Source organism: Oncorhynchus masou, chromosome 6 (assembly GCF_036934945.1).
Source record: "Oncorhynchus masou masou isolate Uvic2021 chromosome 6, UVic_Omas_1.1, whole genome shotgun sequence".
Lineage (NCBI taxonomy): Eukaryota > Metazoa > Chordata > Actinopteri > Salmoniformes > Salmonidae > Oncorhynchus > Oncorhynchus masou.
Window position 1 is genome coordinate 71,109,212 of NC_088217.1, and position 21,659 is coordinate 71,130,870.

At 48.0% G+C, this 21,659-nt stretch overlaps 1 protein-coding gene across 1 annotated transcript; it reads right to left on the reverse strand.

Annotated features, from left to right (window-relative positions):
- Positions 1-5,800: 5,800 nt before the first annotated feature.
- On the reverse strand, positions 5,801-20,789 carry LOC135542553 (alsin-like). The gene is made up of 26 exons (XM_064969613.1): positions 20,482-20,789; positions 19,803-19,909; positions 19,407-19,552; positions 18,232-19,223; positions 17,605-17,956; positions 16,202-16,373; positions 15,871-15,967; positions 15,701-15,778; positions 13,207-13,404; positions 12,801-13,026; positions 12,329-12,518; positions 12,048-12,113; positions 10,580-10,742; positions 10,338-10,481; positions 9,771-10,070; positions 8,653-8,723; positions 8,309-8,375; positions 7,936-8,126; positions 7,778-7,843; positions 7,568-7,666; positions 7,252-7,416; positions 6,961-7,072; positions 6,749-6,826; positions 6,472-6,605; positions 6,044-6,208; positions 5,801-5,910 (listed from the first exon to the last, which is right to left on the reverse strand). Exons 2-25 carry the CDS (start codon positions 19,853-19,855, stop codon positions 6,100-6,102), a joined length of 4,269 nt encoding a protein of 1,422 aa, XP_064825685.1. The 5' UTR covers positions 19,856-19,909; positions 20,482-20,789; the 3' UTR covers positions 5,801-5,910; positions 6,044-6,099.
- Between the last annotated feature and the right edge of the window lie 870 nt (positions 20,790-21,659).

Sequence of the window (21,659 nt, forward strand, 5' to 3'; positions counted from 1 at the left end):
GATCAAACTATGTTATGCAGTCTATGGGTAAAACACTGTAGAGATATTATATCATGCAGCACCTCATGACATGTGTTTTAGGTGTAAACAGATGTACAGTTAAATAAGTCCTTTCCAAAGGAATTATGGGGGGAAATGGAGGTAAACCTTGGCATGACCATACAAATTACAAACAAGCTGAATAAAGAATTAACCAAATACCAGGTTACAATCAAATTCTGTTTAAAACATAGATTCTTATGTACTGCGTGTCCCATCAAACAATCAATAACAGTTGTGACAAATTCTATTATCCACATTAATAATTCAGCAACAGGAAGAATTTCTTTTGGTAGACTTCAATGTCACTGTATAACCATCATATTGCCATTACAACATGATCAGACCACAACAAGCTGAACAGAGACAGTTTCTTCAGTGTAGCGATTGCCTTGCAGGTACAAATACTGCATAATACTGTCATAAGTCTGTCTGCATGACAGTGAGCACACCAAAACACACGCATAAACAATATTGCTTCCTAGTAAAAGTCTTAATCTGATTTGAAGAACCACAAACATGAATATTACATTAGCTATATTGTAGGAAAAGTTTTTATAACAGAAAATAAACAAACAGTCTTCTTCTATGGGTTACCCATCAAGTGTCAACATTTCATGTAGGTGGCTGAGGTTTTAGCTCTGGTGTAGAATAACAAAGTGACCTGAAAGAACCACCTTGTAGCATTATAAATATTGTGCAAACAGAGAGGTTATAAACACAAATAATACAGTATGAATTGAAATGTTTTAGAGGCCAGCAGGTGAGGTGCACATTAGCTGGCTGTCATTTAACTGCGTCACATGAGAAACAGAGCGCCACCCAACTTCACGTCTTCAAATCACCTGAATAGAGCTGGATATTCAAGATTGTTCAGAACAATGAATACAACAAGAACACATTCTACAAAACAACTTCAACTGGCGTTGGTCTGAGTGAGCGTAGGCGAGCGCTCGGTGTACACAGACGTCACTGCATCTGGGCGGTTCAACTCTTTCCTTGTTTTAAGTGGCATCAATGTGACGTACTGTGTTGGTCCATTAAATAACATGTGCTTTGAGGGCTGAGGTCCGATGGAAGCAACAGGTGGCCATGTGACGCGTACTTCATACACCTCATACATACTAGATGGCGTCTTGTTATTCGACAGGCTCCATGTTAAGGGCGAGTCTCACTTGGAAGTTTCTCTTCATAGACTTCCATTTCGATACCAGCGCTGGGTGACAAAAGAGGCAGTGATCTCTTCCACTAATACAGCGTGAATAGTAAATAGCCAGTCATATTCACAACAGTCCACGATAAGGCTGAAACGCCACTGGCTCTGCCCACATCACAGTAAGCCCCTATTCCAGACGGCTCAAGGAGCAGGTTCCTTCATTCAGGGGCTAAGCTGTTACAAAGCCTATTGACAGATAAACTGGCCAAAACAGTTTTACAACAAGGGTTTTACAGAGGTCAACCTGATGAATCAAGTAGGTGTATAAGCCGGATGACACGTTCACTATTAGGCAGTGGTTAGAGCGGGGAGCTTTGTAGTGTGTGTGTGTAAGAGCATGCATCAGTGTGTGTGTGTATGTAAAGGGGGAAGGGGTCCTGCTACCTAGGATAGGATAAAGTAATCCTTCTCACCCCCCCCCCCCCTTAAATGATTTAGATGCACTATTGTAAAGTGGCTGTTCCACTGGATGTCAGAAGGTGAATTCACCAATTTGTAAGTCGCTCTGGATAAGAGCGTCTGCTAAATGACTTAAATGTAAATGAGCAGATGGACAATCTGTCTGTCAATCATCATGACCATCCTGTGATGACCCTGACACAGCATCACTCAAAACCTCTCCAATCCCTTCCCTCTAAAATCGGCTGTCCGTCTGAATGCCACTTTACAGAGCTGCTGCAATATACAGTACAGAGATTCTCTGTGGTTCTCATGTGGTCTTCTCATGCTGGATCTGATAGTAACACGCCTGACAGACAGAGGGAAATAAAATGAATATATGATACAGATAGTTACAGCTTAATTTATTCCCTATGAAGCGGTGTGTGTAAGCGTGCATCGATCGCATGAATATGTTATGAGTATCTGAATAAGTTATGAGTGTGAGTGCCTGCATTTGGATTCTATCTGCCATAGAACGTATGCTATGAGTGTACCTTGAGAGTGGTGAACATGATGCCGTGTTCTCCATGCTGTACACAGGGGTCCATCAAGTCCTCTATCAGACTCACCTCTGACCCCAGATTCCTGATCCTGAAGAGAAACACAGCCTTGGTTAACACACATACACAGTACCAGTCAAAAGTTTAGACACACCTATTCATTCAAGGGTTTTTCTTTATTGTTACTATTTTCTACATTGTAGAATAATACTGAAGACATCAAAACTATGAAATACCACACATGAGATCATGTTGTAACCAAAAAAAAGTGTTAAACAAACCAAAACATAGTTTATATGGCGATTCTTCAAAGTAGCCAACCTTTACCTTGATGACAGCTTTGCACACTCTTAGCATTCTCTCAACCACCTCTCACCTGGAATGCTTTTCCAACAGTCTTGAAGGAGATCCCACATAAGCGGAGCACTTTGTTGGCTGCTTTTCCTTCACTCTGCGGTCCAACTCATCCCAAACCATCTCAATTGGGTTGAAGTCGGGTGATTGTGGAGGCCAGGTCATCTGACGCAGCACTCGATCACTCTTTTTTTTGGTCAAATAGCCCTTACACAGCCTGGAGGTGTGTTTTGGGTCATTGTGCTGTTGAAAAACAAATGATAGTTCCACTAAGCGCAAACCAGATGGGATGTCGTATCGCTGCAGAATGATGTGGTAGCCGTGCTGGTTAAGTGTGCCTTGAACTCCCCCACACCTTCTCCCCCATGCTTCACGGTGGGAACCACACATGCGGAGATCATCAGTTCACCTACTCTGCATCTCATAAAGACACGGGGGTTGGAACCAAAAATCTCAACTATGGACTCAGACCAAAGGACAGATTTCCACCGGTCTAATGTCCATTGCTTGTGTTTCTTGGCCCAAGCAAGTCTCTTCTTCTTATTGGTGTGGTATCTTCTTCAGCAAATCGACCACGAAGGCCTGATTCATGCAGTCTCATCTGAACAGTTGATGTTGAGATGTGTCTGTTCCTTGAACTCTGAAGCATTTATTTGGGCTGCAATTTCTGAGGCTGGTAACTCTAATGTACTTATCCTCTGCAGCACAGGTAACTATGGGTCTTCCTTTCCTGTGGCGGTCCACATGAGAGCCAGTTTCATTATAGCACTTAATGTTTTGTGACTGCACTTGAAGAAACTTTCAAAGTTCTTGACATTTTCAGGATTGACTGACCATGTCTTAAAGAAATTATAGACTTCGTTTCTCTTTGCTTATTTGAGTTGTTCTTGCCATAATGTAGACTTGGTCTTTCACCAAATAGGGCTTCTGTATACCAACCCTACCTTGTCACAACACAAATGATTGTCTCAAATGCATTAAGGAAATAAATTCCACAAATGAACTTTTAACAAGGCACACCTGTTAATTGAAATGCATTCCAGGTGATTACCTCATGAAGCTGGTTGAGAGAATGCCAAGAGTGTGAAAAGCTGTCATCAAGGCAAAGGGTGGCTACTTTGAAGAATCTCCAATAGATTTGATTTCTTCACTATTATTCTACGATGTGGAAATTAGTAAAAAATAAAGAAAAACCCTGGAATTAGTAGGTGTCCAAACTTTTGACTGGTACTGTAAATACACGTGTAGTTCTGATTCTAAAATTGGAGAAAAATCAGATTTCTGTGCATCTCTGAGGATGTGTGTGTTCTCGTCGACTCACCTGGCGCGCAGCACCACGTAGAGGAACACAGGAAACAGGTCATCCATGGACCACAGGAAGCTATCCTCCAGTGATGACACCACTTCCTTTGTGATCTCCTCGAATGTCAGCTGGATCACCTGCAGCTTGTCGGATGGGGTGAACGTTGTGCTGAAAACAAACTGTCTTAATACACGACCACATATAAACCACAATATCCTAACTTAAAGAGTGCATGAGACTCATTCATTCATGACGATATAGTACTGCTCTGGATAAAGCGTACCTGATTTGCTGTAAGGTCTCCGTTGCCGAGGCAAAACAGGCGTCTTTTGTGCTGGACACAACCTAGAAAGAGGAGAGAGACGGTCAGTAAGGACAATCTAACATGTACTTGGTGTAATGTTGTAATTCACCCACAGGAGGGTAGTGTGCTTCAGAATGTACTTAGTGTCACACCTCTGTCCTCTCCCCCAGCACTGGAACCGAAACCGGCCAAAACTTACTGAAAGCAAAAAGAGATTCATTTTTACATGTTATAACTACAGTTTTTCCAGGTCAGGACCGTCAGGCTACATGGTCGGAAAAAAACTTGTACAAGGCTAAATTAAAAAAGGCCCCGACTATCCTCACATTCGGTTTCGCAACACGGATTCAACAGAATGTTAGACGGCGAGATCAGAAGGGTTGTAAGAGGCTACTACTAGTCATTCCCAACCTCATTGGTCAGTCCAAGAGAGACTCACTGTTGCACTCCGAGGAAGGCGAGCAGGGCCATGTCTGGCTGTTTGTTGAGGCGGAGGACACACTCCCAGTACACGTCGTCCTCCCTCTCCTTCTCCAGGGCGTACAGGGTGAAGAGAGGGGGGTAGAGACGAGGCAGTAACACCGGCAGGAGCAGAGAGGAGCTACTCACTACACGCCTGGGGAAACCACACACACACACACACATCATTCAACACACATTCAGGGGCTTAACATATTTCTCTTCTGGAAGAAAACAGTATTTAAACAACAGTGACATGCTCTTTTACATAAGATATGCTACGGTCGTACCCAGGTTTGGGGGATTCTAGCTGGGTGTCTGCGCAGTTGGAATCCTTCATGTCCTGGGGGTCAGAGGATGGTTCAGGGATCACTCCACCCTCCTCAGGCAGATCTGGGAACAGGAACCTGGGAGACAAACAAACCAACATTACACATACAGTACATGGCTTAAAACAGGCTAGGGTCAAACAATGGAAAAACAGTATCTGACCGTTTTAGGCCACACACACACACCACACACACACACACACACACACACACACACACACACACACACACACACACACACACACACACACACACACACACACACACACACACACACACACACACACACACACACACACACACACACACACACACACACACACACACACACACACACACACACACACACACACACACACACCTGACGAGCTGGAAGATGCGTGCCAGGTAGGACATGATCTCGTTGACAGCCTGCAGTAGGAGGCGGCGGTTGGCCCCCACCCCCACGTAGGTCATCCTGTAGACAGCCACTAGGGTCTCCATCAGCCTGCCCAGGGGGTGCAGGGGCGTGTCACACGCCTGGGGGGTAGGGAGGAGGGGGGGGGGGGGGACAGTTAAGGTTAAATGTGAGAGTTTCAGAATATTCATATTTTGTGGTGTTTTCTCAATGAGGATAAATCATGTTAGATCTAAAGAGTAAATCAGTATGAACAGAGGCACCTCAGGACGACAGCTCAGACATTTCTTCATCACCATCATCATTATTAAACCATACTGAAAAGGATTTTGCTTGTCAAACAGTGGGTGCTGGTATTTGTGCTTGTCAGACACGTTGGTGCGTGGGTCCATTTGCTGAGGGGGATAAGGAGGGTTAGGAAGTCACCCGGGGTCGTTGGCTCACCTTGAGGAGGTAATGGCGGATACGGTCATACTTCTCCATGGTAACAGGGCCAACATGCTGCTGAGGGTTGAACTCCAGACTCTCCAGAGTTATGTTATGACTCTGACTCAGGTTCATCTCCGGGCTGGAACACACATCAATACCACTTAGACAACTGTACTCTGTGTGTGTGTGTGTGTGTGTGTGTGTGTGAGTGAGAGAGAAAGAGTGAGTGTGTGTGAGGTGGAAGTACTGTGTGTGTGGTCTGTTCTCTCTACCAGTCTCTGTGCTGTCTCCTGCTGGTGGTCAGGGCTACAGCGATGTTCTCCCAGGCTCACTGGTTCTCTCCCTGGCCAGGGGCCTCACAGCCCAGCCTCATCCAACACTCCTCAAACACTGCCTTCCACTTCTCCTCCGGACGCACCGCCAGGCGCCCCAGCTTACTGGAGACACACATAAAAAGGAAATAGACTATTTCTATGTTCACATACACGTTCACTTGACTGGGTTCATTTCAAAACGGTCAAAACTTTTTTCAAGGCTTCGATGCAAAAACAGAGCAGGATCATCTCCTGCGGACAGATTGCCTTGCAATTTATTTATACTTTTTTTTGTTTAACCACTTTTAGCTCAAGACTAAAATCTTTGAATGTGCTAATCCTCCACCATACTAAAACCAATGGCATTGAATGGTACAGAGACGTACACAGCGCGGCCCTTGTACCCGTCTGAGTCATAGAGGTTGGGTTTGAAGAAGGATCCGGTGACCTTCAGGCCGGAGCCCCACTCCCCGGTGAAGGTGCCCTCAAAGTAGTCCCCATTAGGCATAGTCAGCACACCCTGAGAGATTAGGGAGAGCAATGTGCTGTATTATACATGTGTCTGCACAAACGTATGTGGCTAAGCGAAAATATGTGTGAGTGCAAGCTGTGTGTGAGAGACAGAGTGTTCAGGCTTGTTTGTGTCCCTCTTCTTTCACTGACCTTCCCGTTGAGAGTCCAGTCCTCCGAGAACTCTCCTTCATATGCGGTGTTGTCCTCAGACAGCAAGACCCCTGTGCCCTGAGACAGCGAGAAAAAAAGAAAAAAAAAAGGTAATGGAGAGGTGATCATCTTCCTTTCCTCCAATATGTTGGAGCTAATGTGCTAACGTTCAGCTAGCGTCAGGAGGAAGAACCACACTGCCCAGGAATCACCTGCATCTTGTTGTTGTTGAAGGCTCCCTCATAGTACAGGCCAAACTGGGTTACTATGACGCCCGTACCCTGCCGCTGGTCATCCTGCCACATGCCCATGTACTTCTCTCCTCTGATGGAACACACCGGAACAACAGGTCACCACGTAACACCGTCAGCACTTCAGAGACACTAATACCCTTTTCACACTATCAATCCAACCCCAACCGTACTGAGCTAGCTGGATGCGTAACCAGGCCAGCTCAGTTTAGCGCTCCAGTATGAAAAGGGTGAGCTGGAGCGATCCACTACCTGGTGATATCATCAAAGACGCCGTAGCCCGTCTTCTTGTCGTGCACCCATTGGCCGATGAAGACGCTGGGGGAGGAAGAGTTCAGCGTGCCGCTGCGCAGCATCCCGTGACCGTGACGCATGTTGTCCTGGAACGAGCCCTCATACAACTCACCTGTAGCATACCTGCATAGACGACAGTCACATTGTTCGGGTACACAGCAGAAACATAGACACGCCCGCAAACTCCTGGTCACGCTTACAAAAGGGTGATTTTTAACCTGAAGGGCCTTTCTTAAATAACGTTGGAACTCGTCACAAAGGCAAACAGACTCACTTGTATGTTCCGATGCCGTGCATCTTCCCTTCTTTCCAGTGGCCTTGATAGTGGTCGTTCAGGTTCAACATCTTGCTGGGCATAACGTAATCTCCAAAACTACGACCCATAAACAAATAGCAGAACAATGAGAAATGCCTTTATTTCTGACTATGGTGATTGATACATCGATTTATTGATCGATTTATTGATCGATTTACACTGACTGACCCATCCTCCAGTCCGTTCTTGAACGTCCCCGTGTAAATTCTCCCATCAAGCCACTTCATCATTCCCCTGGAAACAACAATTTTCAATTCATTGTGACTGTATGGAAGTGGAACCAGAGGCACCAGGTCCTGCATCCCTCCTTCCCCAGCCAGACCCACCTCCCATTGGGCTTGCCGGCCAGCCAGCGGCCCTCGTAGGTGGCCTCCTTCAGACGGCTGTCCTTGTAGAAGGTGTAGGAGGCGGTCCGGGAGATGGGAGGCTCCGCCCTCTGCCCTGCCCCTGAGCCTGACTGCCCCGCCCCACTCATGGCCTGGTCCACCGCCTGGTTGATGGCGCGAAGCCACTTGGCCTGGAGAACACACGGCGTTTAGTAGTCATATTGAAGTGCATTTAATTGAACTGAATGGGTTGTTACACCGTCTGTCACCACAAACTGAGGCAGATTAACAAGAACCTACAAAGACACAAACACTACATACTTGTAACCTGAGCAGGTGAGTAGTGAGGCCTGGCTATTGGCTAGTGGCCTACCTTCTCCATGGAAGAACAGGCCAGCAGGGTGAAGGTCTCCTCAGGTGAGATCACCTTCAGTCCATACCTGGATGGAACAAAGCACAGTCAGTGGAAGCAGCGTTTACCAATCTCGGTCCTGGGGACCCCAAGGGGTGCACGTTTTTTTTTTTTGCCCTAACACTACACAGCTGATTCAAATGATCAAAGCTTGATGATTAGTTGAATCAGCTGTGTAGTGCTAGGGCAAAAACAAAACGTCATCCGGGGGGGGGGGGGCAGGACCAAGTTTGGGAAACGTTGAGCTAAGTGCTCAATAACACACCAGCTAAACACTAATTGGGCAGATAGGGGGATAGACTCACAGGTCAGTGTTCTCTTCAGGGATGGGCTCGACCCACAGTGTGGCCAATGGGAAGACATGGTGGGTGGAAAACTTGAGGAGAAGGAGGGAAGAGAGAGAGAGACATCAGTATACTGATACACTCAGCTACAGATACAGTACACTGGTTCAACAGTCAGGAAGTAGTCAGGGCACTGGAGCTAAACACAGGTCACATGACCTAATAGATGCCAACTTGCATGGCAAGCAGAGAGGCGAGGGCGACAGGGCACGAGGCAGGCCGACAGACACAGCACACAGGGTGCAGCACACAGGGTGCAGCACACAGGGTGCAGCACACAGGGTGCAGCACACAGGGTGCAGCACACAGGGTGCAGCACACAGGGTGCAGCACATCACAGGAAACTGTTTTGAGAGAAGTGAACCGGAGACGGCCGATCCTCACTTGTGGCGTCACATGGTTTCAGAGTAATGATAACTAAAGGCTCCACATAGCAAATTAAAACGGGTCAAAAAAGGCATCTTAGTTAGATAACCAAGACGCACACGTCGGGAGACCCAATAACGGCAGACTTAACTTTTTAGATTTGACGCCTGTAAGCAGAGTCAACGTGTTGCTATGACTACGACTACAATGTCATAAAAGTAGGCAATATACTACCGAGAGCCTTAGTTATTCAACGTATCAGTTCAGCTTTCCACACAGTATCCTGAGGCTAGCATCAGAGGGCAGGGGACACCGGGCTCGGCTGAGGAGAAGCTGCTCACTGTAGAGTGGTGTACAGAACCCGCTGTGGGGCTCCTAATGTTCAGGAGCAGTTGGGTTAGTTAAAGGGAGAAGGCAGAGAAGGTAAATTACTGTCATTCTTCACTGTGAGCTTCAAGAAATCAAAAACAGAGAGGCTTATTCCAGCCAGATGTTAGTTGGCACACCCATACGTACATGAAGAAGATCAGAAAAACGGTGTGTTTTGGTGTGGGTGTTATTTCAAGCTGTGAAGCCGATGTTTGTGGTTTACAGGCCGGCAGCAGGTGCCTAAAGAGCCGCTACAGGAAGCCTACATCCCAAGCCAAGCCCTGGCCACACGGGGGCGCTGCGTTGACTTGGGGGCAGTACACTGGCTGCTGCTGCATACTTACAAGGCTTTTATAGGGAACCACACCCTGATAGGACAAGGACAAAGACAAACACACAACTTGATAGGAGTCAGTCAACACACCAGATATATTCATATCAAATGCTCTGAGGGTGAATGAAAGAAAAGAGAGATTGGCACCTTTGTAAGAGCCAGCTGTAAGAGCTGTGCTTACCTGAGCGTGGACGAGTGCATCATTGAAGAGGATGAACCAGTTGACAGAGAACCTTCCAGAGTTCTGCAGCGTCAGTGCCTTGTTACTGCTCTCACAGATCAGCCTCCGGGGGGGCTTACGCAGGGAATCCTGGAACAGGATGGCCAGGTGAAATGGGATAAGAGGTTGGTAAACTGGAGATATTGGGCTGAATAAAAGATCTTCTACCCGTTTCACACTATGGAGTCAAACCGAACCAAGCTGTGCTCTGCCGGCCTGATTATACATACACCATAGTTTCCGGAACCATGCTTGAAAGGACAACGTGAAAATAAAATATCTGAGCGAGCACAGTGCAGTTGGCATTGGCTCAATAGTGTGAATCTGGCTCTGATTACTGTGGTCAAACCAACTGACCAGGCCACTGACCGTCATCTTGCCAGGGAAGCTCTTCCAGAAGTGGTACGTGTACTCTGCCTCCTTCCTCCTCCTCTTCAGATGAAGAGCCAGGGCTTCAAACTTAGAGCAGCCGTCTTGCAGCTTCTGGTAGTCCACTGAGCTCTGCAGGGATGGATAGACACACACACACGAAAGGGAGAGTTTGTATGAAGGTGTGTGAGCGTGTGTGTGTACGGCCCGGTCCTAGTTCCTCCACGTACCACCTCGAAGCAGGTTCCCAGTTTGAGCAGCAGCCTGCCATACTCGTGAAGGTGTCTCATGGGCAGGTAGAAGAGCGCCACCAACAGGTCACTCAGAGGAATGTTCTCCTCGCTGGACTCTGCCAGGCGCTGCAACAGCTCTGGACACTTCCCAAAGAAATCTCTGAGCAGAGGAACAGAAGATGGTGGAGGGGGTGGCGGGGGAGGATGGAGGGCAGGGGAAGATGGAGGGCAGGGAGGGAGGGAGGGCAGGGGAAGATGGAGGGCAGGGAGGGAGGGTGGGGGAGGAGAGATGGAAAAAGAAAGAAGAGATGTCCTGTTTTAATTCACTGTTCACCTTTCCAGTTAAAAGCATGAGAAGGGTAATTCAGTCACTCTTGGTTAAAGCCTTGATGAAGAAACACATTGGTTTATAATTAAGCAATAAGGCCAGAAGGGATGTGATATATGGCCAATTTAACACAGTTAAGAGCTGTTCTTAGAGTGCCTGGACACAACCCTTAGTCGTGGTATATTGGCCATATACTACAAACCCCTGAGGTGCCTTATTGCTATTATAAACGGGTTACCAATGTAATTACAACAGTGAAAAAATGTTTTGGGCATACCCGTGGTATATGTGGTATTTTTGTCAGCCAATCAGCATTCAGGGCTCGAACCACCCGTTTTCATAATTAAAAAGAGCCCATAAAAATGATTTAGAATTAATCCTTTGACTTTTCCCTTTCCAATTAAACCTGCATGAGCTTCCTGAGTCTCATTGTGTGCAGAACAACTAGGCATCAAACAGCTGTCCCTTGACACAGGCTTGGGTCAATGTGAAGGATAATGAGCACACAGGCTTGGGTCAATGTGAAGGATAATGAGCACACAGGCTTGGGTCAATGTTAAGGATAATGAGCACACAGGCGTGGGTCAATGTTAAGGATAATGAGCACACAGGCGTGGGTCAATGTTAAGGATAATGAGCACACAGGCGTGGGTCAATGTTAAGGATAATGAGCACACCGGCGTGGGTCAATGTTAAGGATAATGAGCACACAGGCGTGGGTCAATGTTACAGATAATGAGCACACAGGCGTAGGTCAATGTTACAGATAATGAGCACACAGGCGTAGGTCAATGTTACGGATAATGAAAACACAGGCGTAGGTCAATGTTAAGGATAATGAGCACACAGGCCTAGGTCAATGTTAAGGATAATGAGCACACAGGCCTAGGTCAATGTTAAGGATAATGAGCACACATGCCTAGGTCAATGTTAAGGATAATGAGCACCCAGACCTAGGTCAATGTTAAGGATAATGAGCACACAGGCTTAGGTCAATGTTAAGGATAATGAGCACACAGGCCTAGGTAAATGGTAAATATAATGAACATATAATGAGCACCGCAAATGGTAAGGATAATAAGCTAGGGCTGCTAGACGTCCTACTGTGTGTGTGTGTGTGTGTGTGTACACGCTCACAGCGAGGGCTTGGCCAGAGCTTGGAAGCCCCCCATCACCAGGAAGTTACCCACAGAGCAGCAGTACCTGGCAGGGAGGGATGAGGAGGGGGAAGGAACGGAAAGAGGAGAAGAGAAGGAGAGGTCATTATACACGCTGAACTACATGTACCAAATAACAAAAGAGGGAAATTTCTCACAGCAGCTAATACAGAGGTGCTTTTTGTAAAGAAGTAAATGTCAGACAGCGGGAGGGTCAGACATGGTGTGCGCACGTGCACACACACACACACACACACATACTCATTGTACGTGTCCAGGAAGATGCTGGCGTGCTCCAGCATAACCAAGCTTTTCACCTCCCGACGGCGGCGCAGGTTGGCGGTGAGCGAGGCGGAGTGCTGCCCAGTGAGGTGGCACAGGCGGCTATAACACCTCGCCAGGCTCTGTAGCAGCACTGTGGACGCCGGGCCTAGGGCTGTACTCAACGACTCTGAGGGTTAGAAGGAGAACACACACCTGTTAGCAAAACACTGTGAAAAAAAAACAAACACAACCAAGAGGTAATCAACCTAATATTTACTCTGAAACGTACCAACTTACTCTCGTCCAACACATGGTTAACCAAAAGTTACAGGTCTGTACTAATAATAACATTTAACAAAACGGAAGCTTCATGACAGATCTTTTTGAATGCGGACCAATCCCTTTCCCTTTGATTGGACATTGGTTACCATGAAAATAAAACTCGCCCTTCTTTCTCTCCCTCTCTAACCTCTGACCCATGGCCTCTGTCCAGCGGAGCTGTAGCGGGAGCAGTAGTTCTCACCCAGGTCCAACAGGGGGCGCAGGATGTGGTTCTTCACAGAGCTCAGCTTGCAGTAGAACTTCCTCTCGGCAGCAGCCAGCTCATGGAGGCTGGCGATGAAACCCGTGACGTTGCGGTCGGCTAACACCATGCAGCTCTGGCCCCCCGCGAACACACCGCTCACGTAGCCCAACTAAAACACGGATAGACAAAACCCACAGACACACGCACCACCATCGGGTCAAATGTCAGTTGAAATCACAAAGCAGATGCTGAATACACCAAAAGTGGAACACAGCAGGGGTTCAGTACACTGAGTGTGTGTGTGTGTGTGTGTGTGTGTGTGTGTGTGTGTGTGTGGTCCACTACTCACGTTCATGCAAAAGGGGAGCAGCACTGGTTGCTGGGTGTAGCTGTACCCCTCTGTCTGGTCCTGGGGTGCGTCCTGCGCCGCCTCTCTGACCTGCTGTCCGCTATAGTAAAGGATGGGCTGGTAACAGTCCCCATCGGCCAGGAGGAGGGTGTGCTGTGCCCCCGCACCCACGTCCCATACACGGATCCCCTCAGACAGCTACAGGGTCACACCGGGGACAGGGACAAACAGAGCAGATCAGATCACTGTACATTTGTGTTGTGCTAGGCTTCTACAACTCGGTGGCCTTGTGGTTAGAGTGTCCACCCTGAGATTGGAAGGTTGGGAGTTCGATTCCCGGCCACGTCATACAAAAACTGTAAATATGGGACCGGATGCGTCTCTGCTTGGCAATCAGCATTAAGGGGATGGATTGGAGGTAAGGCCCTGCGATAGACTAGCATCCTGTCCAGGGGATGGACTTGTACATCAAGCTGCCTCATGCTACAGAAACAGGAGAAATGCAGCTATGAAAAGTTCTGGCTCGCACACGCCAAAGCTACTCACGCTTATACTAACAGTCATGCAAATTCAATAGTCATAAAATGTCCTATGATTTGTGATCACTATAAGCAGCTGAGGGTGCTTCTCCATTGAGACTTAGACCCACACCAGGGGGGTCTCCTGTGTTTTATGTTAATGTAGTCGTGTTTCCATCAGGAGACTTGTGGCGAGCAGAATCAACAACCTCTGCATCATTCAAGACCGTGTTCAAGTTCACAGTTAGCCATTGTTATTTAAATTAAAGCTGAAAAGTACCCAGGGCCATGCCTTGGCTCCAAGTCAGAGCAGGAGCCATGGCCCAGTGAGACACGGGAGCCGGCGCACGTAGATGGAAACAGAAAAGTCTCAGCTTTTCAGGGTAAACACCGGGATAACTCCTCAGTGGAAAAGTTCCATCATTGTTCTACCATGGAGAGTGCTTTAAATGCCGCTGCAGAGTTTATTCATGTTGGTATATAAACTCAGCAAAAAAAAGAAACAAGTAACATTCAGTATCTGGTGTGGTCCCAGCTGCATTAAGTACTGCAGTGCATCTCTTCCTCATTGACTGCACCAGATTTGCTGGTTCTTGCTGTGAGATGTTACCCCAGTCTTCCATCAAGGCATCTGCAAGTTCTAGGGAAATGACACTAGCCCTCACCCTCCGATTGAACAGGTACCAGACGTGCTCAATGGGATTGAGATCCGGGCTCTTCACTGGCCATAGCAGAACACTGACATTCCTGTCTGCAAGAAATAACCCACAGAACGAGCAGTATGGCTGCTGGCATTGTCATGTTGGAGGGTCATGTCAGGATGAGCCTGCAGGAAGGGTACCACATGAGGGAGGAGGATGTCTTCCCTCTAATGCAGTGTTGAGATTGCCTGCAATGACAACAAGCTCAGTCCAATGATGCTGTGACACACCGCCCTAGAACATGATGCACCCTCCACCTCCAAATCGATCCTGCTCCAGAGTACCGGCCTCAGTGGAACGCTCATTCTTTCGATGATAAACGCGAATGCAACCATCACCCCTGGTGAGACAAAACCGCGACTCGTCAGTGAAGAGCACTTTTTGCCAGTTCTGTCTGGTCCAGCGACGGTGGGTTTGTGCCCATAGGCGACGTTGCTGCCGGTGATGAAAGGCAGGTCCTCACCAGACAACAGGCCTACAAGCCCTCAGTCCAGCCTCTCTCAGCCTGTTGCGGACAGTCTGAGCACTGAAGGAGGGATTGTGCGTTCCAGGTGTAACTCGGGCAGTTGTTGCCATCCTGCACCTGTCCTGCAGGTGTGATGTTCAGATGTACCGATCCTGTGCAGGTGTTGTTCCACGTGATCTGTCACTGCGAGGACAATCAGCTGTCCGTCCTGTCTCCCTGTAGCACTGTCTTAGGCGACAGTACGGACATTGCAATTTATTGCCCTGGCCACATCTGCAGTCCTCATGCCTCCATGCAGCATTCTTAAGGCACGTTCACGCAGATGAGCAGGGACCCTGGGCATCTTTCTTTTGGTGTTTTTCAGTCAGTAGAAAGACCTCTTTAGTGTCCTGTTTTCATAACTGTGACCTTAATTGCCTACCGTCTAAGCGGTTAGTGTCTTAACGATGTTCATTAATTGTTTATGGTTCATTAAACAAGCATGGGAAACAGTGCTTAAACCCTTTACAATGAAGATCTGTGAAGTGATTTGGATTTTTACAAATTTTCTTTGAAAGACAGGGTCCTGAAAAAGGGACGTTTCTTTTTTTTGTTGCTGAGTTTAGGTTTGCAGTGTTTCTTCTAAGATTGTTTTCAACAGCGGAGGCAAAGGTAGCACAGGAGGGGGTGCCAAAGAACACCATTCACCTGCGTTGCCCATCGACGGGGGCATCGCTGCTAAATGAATAAAGGAGGAACACTGGGTTAGTGTGTGGTAAAGATGACTGCATGGGCACCATTTTCCTCAATTAAAAGAAACACACTCTTACCTTGGCAAGGCGAGGGATAGTAGTAGGACACGCCATGTGTCCTAGCTGGCCAGAGCTGTTACTACCCCAGGAGAAGACCTTGAAAACACACACACACACAAATGTAAACACAGTTGGGAGGAATCCCTCCGACTCAGTTTCCCATGAGGAGTGTTAATGTAGTTCCTGACCTGGGACTGTGCCGTCAGGGCCAGGGAGTGATGTGCCCCAGCAGCCACACGCACCACCTCCTTACTGCTCAAACACTTGATGCACAGTGGCTGCAGCCTGCAGGTCAGAAACACCTCTCAGTCAACAACCAGGGCCAAAGCATTTCAGAGTAAGAGTGCCGATCGAGGAGCAGGTCCTCCCTGTCCATGTAATCTTATTTATCTCAAAGGCCAAATAGATCCTAGATCAGATTCAGCGCTCATACTCTGATGCTTAACTGGTTGACACAACTGTCAATCATCATGGTTCTCATCCCCAGCCCTCAGTGATTGGTGTTGAGAGGACACTGACCTGGGGAGGTTGTCCCCGTGGCCTAGCTGGCCCTCCTCACCACGCCCCCAGCTCCACACCTCGGTCTGCAGGGAGGGGAGCAGCTCCCCCGCCTCTGGGAGCCCTCCCACAGGGGTGAGGGGCACCGCTCGCACCCTGGGCCGGCTGGCCCTCCGCAGCAACCTGGGGGACACTGCAGACGGAGACAGACCGATTCTGAAATGGTACATTTTCTATGCTTCCTCTCAAGCCATGTTCAGTTACGGCAGTCAACTGCAGCTAATGTTACGGATGAAGTCCTCTCTGTTCCACAGGTGAGTGTAAACAACTGTAAAGACATGCTCAGGATGACTGGTTTAGTCACGGAGTGATCATCTACTCGTGAAAAACAAAACACTTCTGCAATAACCCAGAAACACAGGCCTCACAGCATCCTCCTGATGATGAGTCATTGTGCCCAGCCGGAGCCAGGTCCCGTACCACAGTAAGCATATGGGAGGGAGTGTTAATGAGGACAGACAGACCAGGGCATCACTGATGAGGCGTGGGTTGGTGGTTTCCCCTGTGACATCCTGTCCCCCACTGAGAGCCATCTGTCCCCCGCAGAGAGCCATCTGTCAGCCCAGAGGAGAGCCACCAAGAGAGGGGAGCGGTGAGCTGTCTGTCCCCTCACTGGCTGCAGAAGGCAGCTAATCATTTATTTTTATTTGTCCCATTTCACAGGACATATATAAGCGTGTATTATACGCATGTGTCAAATGTGTTTTTTGCATATACCAAATCCCCTTAAGACACCCTCGGCTAGCTAGGGACAAATCCTACCGTTCAGCTGTCACCCTACCAACATGACAATAGAAGATTCCTCCGATACTGCAGGCACTACCACTCTGACTGGGTTTCTCAAGAGATTATCACAGCCATCTTGCCCTCTCCATCTTCCCCCCCCCCCCCTTCTCCCTCACCCTCTCTCCCTCACACACAGATACATCTTCTTCACACTCACTTCCTCAGTTCTCTCCCTCTCCTTCCCTCACTATCTCACGGACTCTCGCTCCTTTCTTCTCCGTCTTATTCTCTCACCCTCTCCTTCCTGCAACCCTTCTGGTTAAGTCCTCACATTAATATGGCCTCATATTCCTCTATGACTGAGAGCTTTAATCGCGGAAGAAAAACCACCGTTCACTGACTGTAGCCCACACACACATAAGAGCCATGAAACACCACACTGAAACAAAATGGTCAGCCGTCACAGCATTCCAAAACATACTGTATAGTACTGTAGTTCAGATGGATGTTCGATATGTTCGCAGGCCGGATGAGCGGGGACACACACGCATACTTACACATCAGAGTATAGGAGGAAGATAAGAAGGATAAGAGGCGATGAGCAGAGGTGGAGGATAAGAGACGAACAGCGTATCTACCCTGAGAGAGGAGTCCAGGCAGAGAGAGACGTCGACTCAGGCCCTCAGCCTCCTCCTCACGGATATCCCCCGTGCTGCAGCTCTTCTTCCCCTGCATGGACTCCTCCAGACGCACCCGCTCCTCCGCGGGGCCCCCTGGAAACCCACCGGGTACTCCTGCTACACCCCCAACCCCAGGGTAGTAGCAGTTAATCCTCTTCTTCAGGGACAGAGCCTCGCAGGTGGAGACCACTCTCTCGGCCACGGCGGAGGCACAGGATGAGACCAGGCTGTTGAGGGCAGAGCTGGTGGTCACTGGCATAACCCCAGGGAGGAGGTCAGAGGTCAGGAGGTCAAGGCTATCTGCTGGGGGCTGAAACAAACACAGGGTGCATTAGGCACTACACAAAAGAAAACTGACAGAAACAGAAAGACTTCCTGGACCTATAAGAAAAGCACATTTTAGTTTTCCTAAGCAAAAATGTTTTACCTTTGCGTGCCTTAATGAACACGACCCAGGAAACACAACGTGACAGCTCAGTGCAACTTTTCAAACACCTCAAACTCACAAAAAGTCAGCATGTCACCCACCAAGTGTGCAAAAAATGGGTAGCTTTAGGCTTAAAGCATCAAATCATCAGTACTAACCTGAAAACTTGCTCCTGCTATGGTCATCTTGGCAGTCTCCTCAGCCGATGAGGTGTCAGACAGTTTCTTGAGATATTCTTTCACTGCCTGATCATCAGGGTAGGGGGAGTTCTGAGACCCTACACCCCCCACACCTCCAACAGTTCGATCAGAGTCTGTCCCAGCAGCAGAGATTTCAGAGTCTGTAGTGGTTAAGACTTTCCCATTCTGTGCCACTGTCCTCCTCCTCTCATAGTCTGGATGGTCTGTTATGGAGGGATGGAGACCAGGCGCTGAGGCCGAGGTATGAGAGGAGAGGGGCTCTGAAAGGGAGCTCTGGAGCCTGAGCGGAGGGGACCTTCCAGGCTCCAGCCTGGCCTCTCCGTCGTCCAGCAACTCCACCCCTAGGGGGCAGTAATGACTATCTGAGATAATGACGTGGTCCTCCTTGTCCGTCATGGTGTAGAGCAGCTGGTTGCACTGGCCACACTTGTCTGGCAGGGGCCGCCGGGCCTCCTGAGGTGGTGGGCAACGCACCAAGGCAAGGCTGTGGAAGGCCCCACAGGCCACCTGAAGGACGTGTCTGCCCGCCAGGTGCTCCACCTTCTGGGGCTTCCATACTGGGAAGATGGTGGTGACCAGGCCCAGCTGGCAGCCGCTGCCCCAGGCCCACACCTCGTGCTGGGCAGAGAGTGCAAGGGAGTGCTGCTCCCCGCAGGCCAGCTCCAGGACCCGGATGGTATGAGGGGGGCTGGTGTCGGGGTCCAGGACAGCCACTGGAGTAGGGTTGGGGACTACAGTGAGGCTGGACAGGCCACATTGGCCGAAGGAGTTCTCCCCCCACATGTGGACACCGCCGTCCTCGGTAACCGCCCCGCTGTGGAAGCTGCCCGCTGCCACGGCGACAACGCGCTGGCCGCTGAGAGCGCTCTCTAGGACGGGCTTCAGGGGGCCCACCACTGAGACCTGGCTCTGTTTCCATGGGAACTCACCAAAGCTGTACACTTGCCCGCCTAAATACATCACAACATTCAAGTCATTAGACAAGAGGATTTATTAGAAATGATTAGCAGTAGTATGTGTAGATCAGTATACAAACCCCAAACAAAGTAAATTGTTTTAATTATAGATCAAACAGGCTAATAATAAATGTCATTGTTGCCATTATATATCAAAGGCTGTCCATTGACTCTCACCCTCCACCAGTAGAACCCCATGGCGTGTTCCCAGGGCAGCCTGCAGCACAGGCCTGGACAGGAGCACTCTTTCTGGGGTGACACAACAGGAGTAGCCCTTCCAGGTGTGGAGCGAACCTCGCTCCCCTGAACTGTCCTCACCAGAGCTGGAGAATACATACAGAAGTAGACAGACACATTGACAAGTCATGTCTGAAGGATTCTGAACAACCACACGGATAGAGGAGACATTGTTTTTAAACTACCCTGACATGCCCTGGAACAGAAGATACAGTAGCTAGCTAGATAAACAACAAGAGCTTTGTGAGGGCATAGACTTACATGAAGAATATTCTGAATTGTCATATGATGATCACATAACATTTATTGACAACACCCTACCTCGGGGCTACATACCTTTTCCTCTGGGACTCCATCACTGAGATTTGTCCATGGCAATGCTGATGCATATAGACTGGTGAAATTCAACTTGAAAAACTCCAAATCCGTTTCTAAATTCAGCCCTGTATTGAATACGGCAAACAACATTGGACACAAGACAACTTACAAAAATGAGTAGCTAATGGTAACACTGCCTCACTGAATTGCATACAGCCCCTACTGGTAGCTAGGTGGCGTCAAAATAACCAGCACGAGTGACAGTACACGAGTGTGTTGTTGTTGACACACACACACACACACACACACACACACACACACACACACGGCTAGCTGTCAATCATGTGGGAGTGACGTAACTAGCTAACACTGACACCCCCCCATTGATTTTGAGTAGCCAAATAGTTAAATACTATTAACTCTTTATTTGACGAAATCCTATTTTCAGTCCATTAACTCATTAGTTCATTAGTTTGCTTGAAATTACGCAACTGGCTAGAATGATTAATTCATACCATAATTACTAGGTGCCAACCAAAGCCTTTGACAGTCTCAGTAACTTACTTTGTTATAGTCTCCGTGTAACTACCGTTAGCTAGCAACTCGGGGCTGACATGTGTCCTTCCACTTGCTCCTTGTACTGTAGCTACTAACCATATATTATGTACAATCTCAGATACAATTGTCTTTCACTTACCGGTCCCCTGACCATGTCCATTTCTTCATAAACCTGTGAAATGTGCAGCAACTGAGTTATGCGAGGGATTAGCTGACTAGCTAATCGCTAACCTTTTTTTCGCTTTGTCGTTGTGACCACAAGTTGAACGGAACCCGAGAGGACTCAAAGCGTGCGTATTTTCTTGCCTTTTTTATATTTCTTCTTTTTTTTTACAACATCGATTCTGTCAAGTAGCTTAGCTTTGTTAGATATCTATTTTGAAATTCATCAGATATGGAATTCTGCTGTTTTACACTGTGGTTTTCTATTTGATGAACGTGTGCCAATGCTCAATGTCAAGCTGAAAAACAGGTGCAGGTACAAGGTGCAGGTAGGTGATAAATCATTGTCGGGAAAGTTGACAATTTGTACATTTTGGAAAAAATATAGCTGCAAGCGGCAATGATCAGGGTCCACAAGATGAGAAAGAACAATATCAGTTGGATTAAAAAGCAGGCACTCTATCGTGTAGGGACTATCTTTCTTTATGTGCCATCATACTAAACTGTTTCGGTTCCACAATATTCTTGGGATGTCGGGTGTGAATTGCTCTCTTGAGGTCATGCCACAGCATCTCAATCGGGTTGAGGTCAGGACTGACTGGGCCACTCCAGAAGACACATTTTCTTCTGTTCAAGCCATTCTGTTGTTGATACATTCTGTATTTTGGGTTGTTGTCCTGTTGCATCACTTAACTTCTGTTGAGCTTCAATTGGTGGACAGATAGCCTTACATTCTCCTGCAAAATGTCTTGATAAACTTGGGAAATAATTTTCCCGTCGATGATAGCAAAATGTCCAGCCCCTGAGGCAGCAAAGCAGCCCCAAACCATGATGCTCCCTCCACCATACTTTACAGTTGGGCTGAAGTTTTGATGTTGGTGTGCTGTGCTGTGCCGTTTTTCTCCACACATAGTGTTGTATGTCCATAGAATATTTTGCCAGTAGCACTGCGGAACATCCAGGTGGTCTTTTGTGAACTTCAGACGTGCAGTAATTTTTTGGGGGACAGCAGTGGCTTCTTCCATGGTGTCCTCCCATGAACACCATTCTTGTTTAGTGTTTTACGTATTGTAGACTTGTCAACAGAGATGTTAGCATCTTCCAGAGATTTCTGTAAGTCTTTAGCTGACACTAGAATTCTTCTTAACCTCATTG

Coding starts and splice junctions, on each gene's coding strand:
- LOC135542553 (XM_064969613.1), bottom strand. CDS start 19,855: ATGCATCAGCATTGCCATGGACAAATCTCAGTGATGGAGTCCCAGAGG. Junction 8,127..8,308: donor CCTGTTCTTCCATGGAGAAG/GTAGGCCACTAG, acceptor TGTGTTCTCCAG/GCCAAGTGGCTTCGCGCCAT. Junction 7,417..7,567: donor CACGGCATCGGAACATACAA/GTGAGTCTGTTT, acceptor TCGTCTATGCAG/GTATGCTACAGGTGAGTTGT.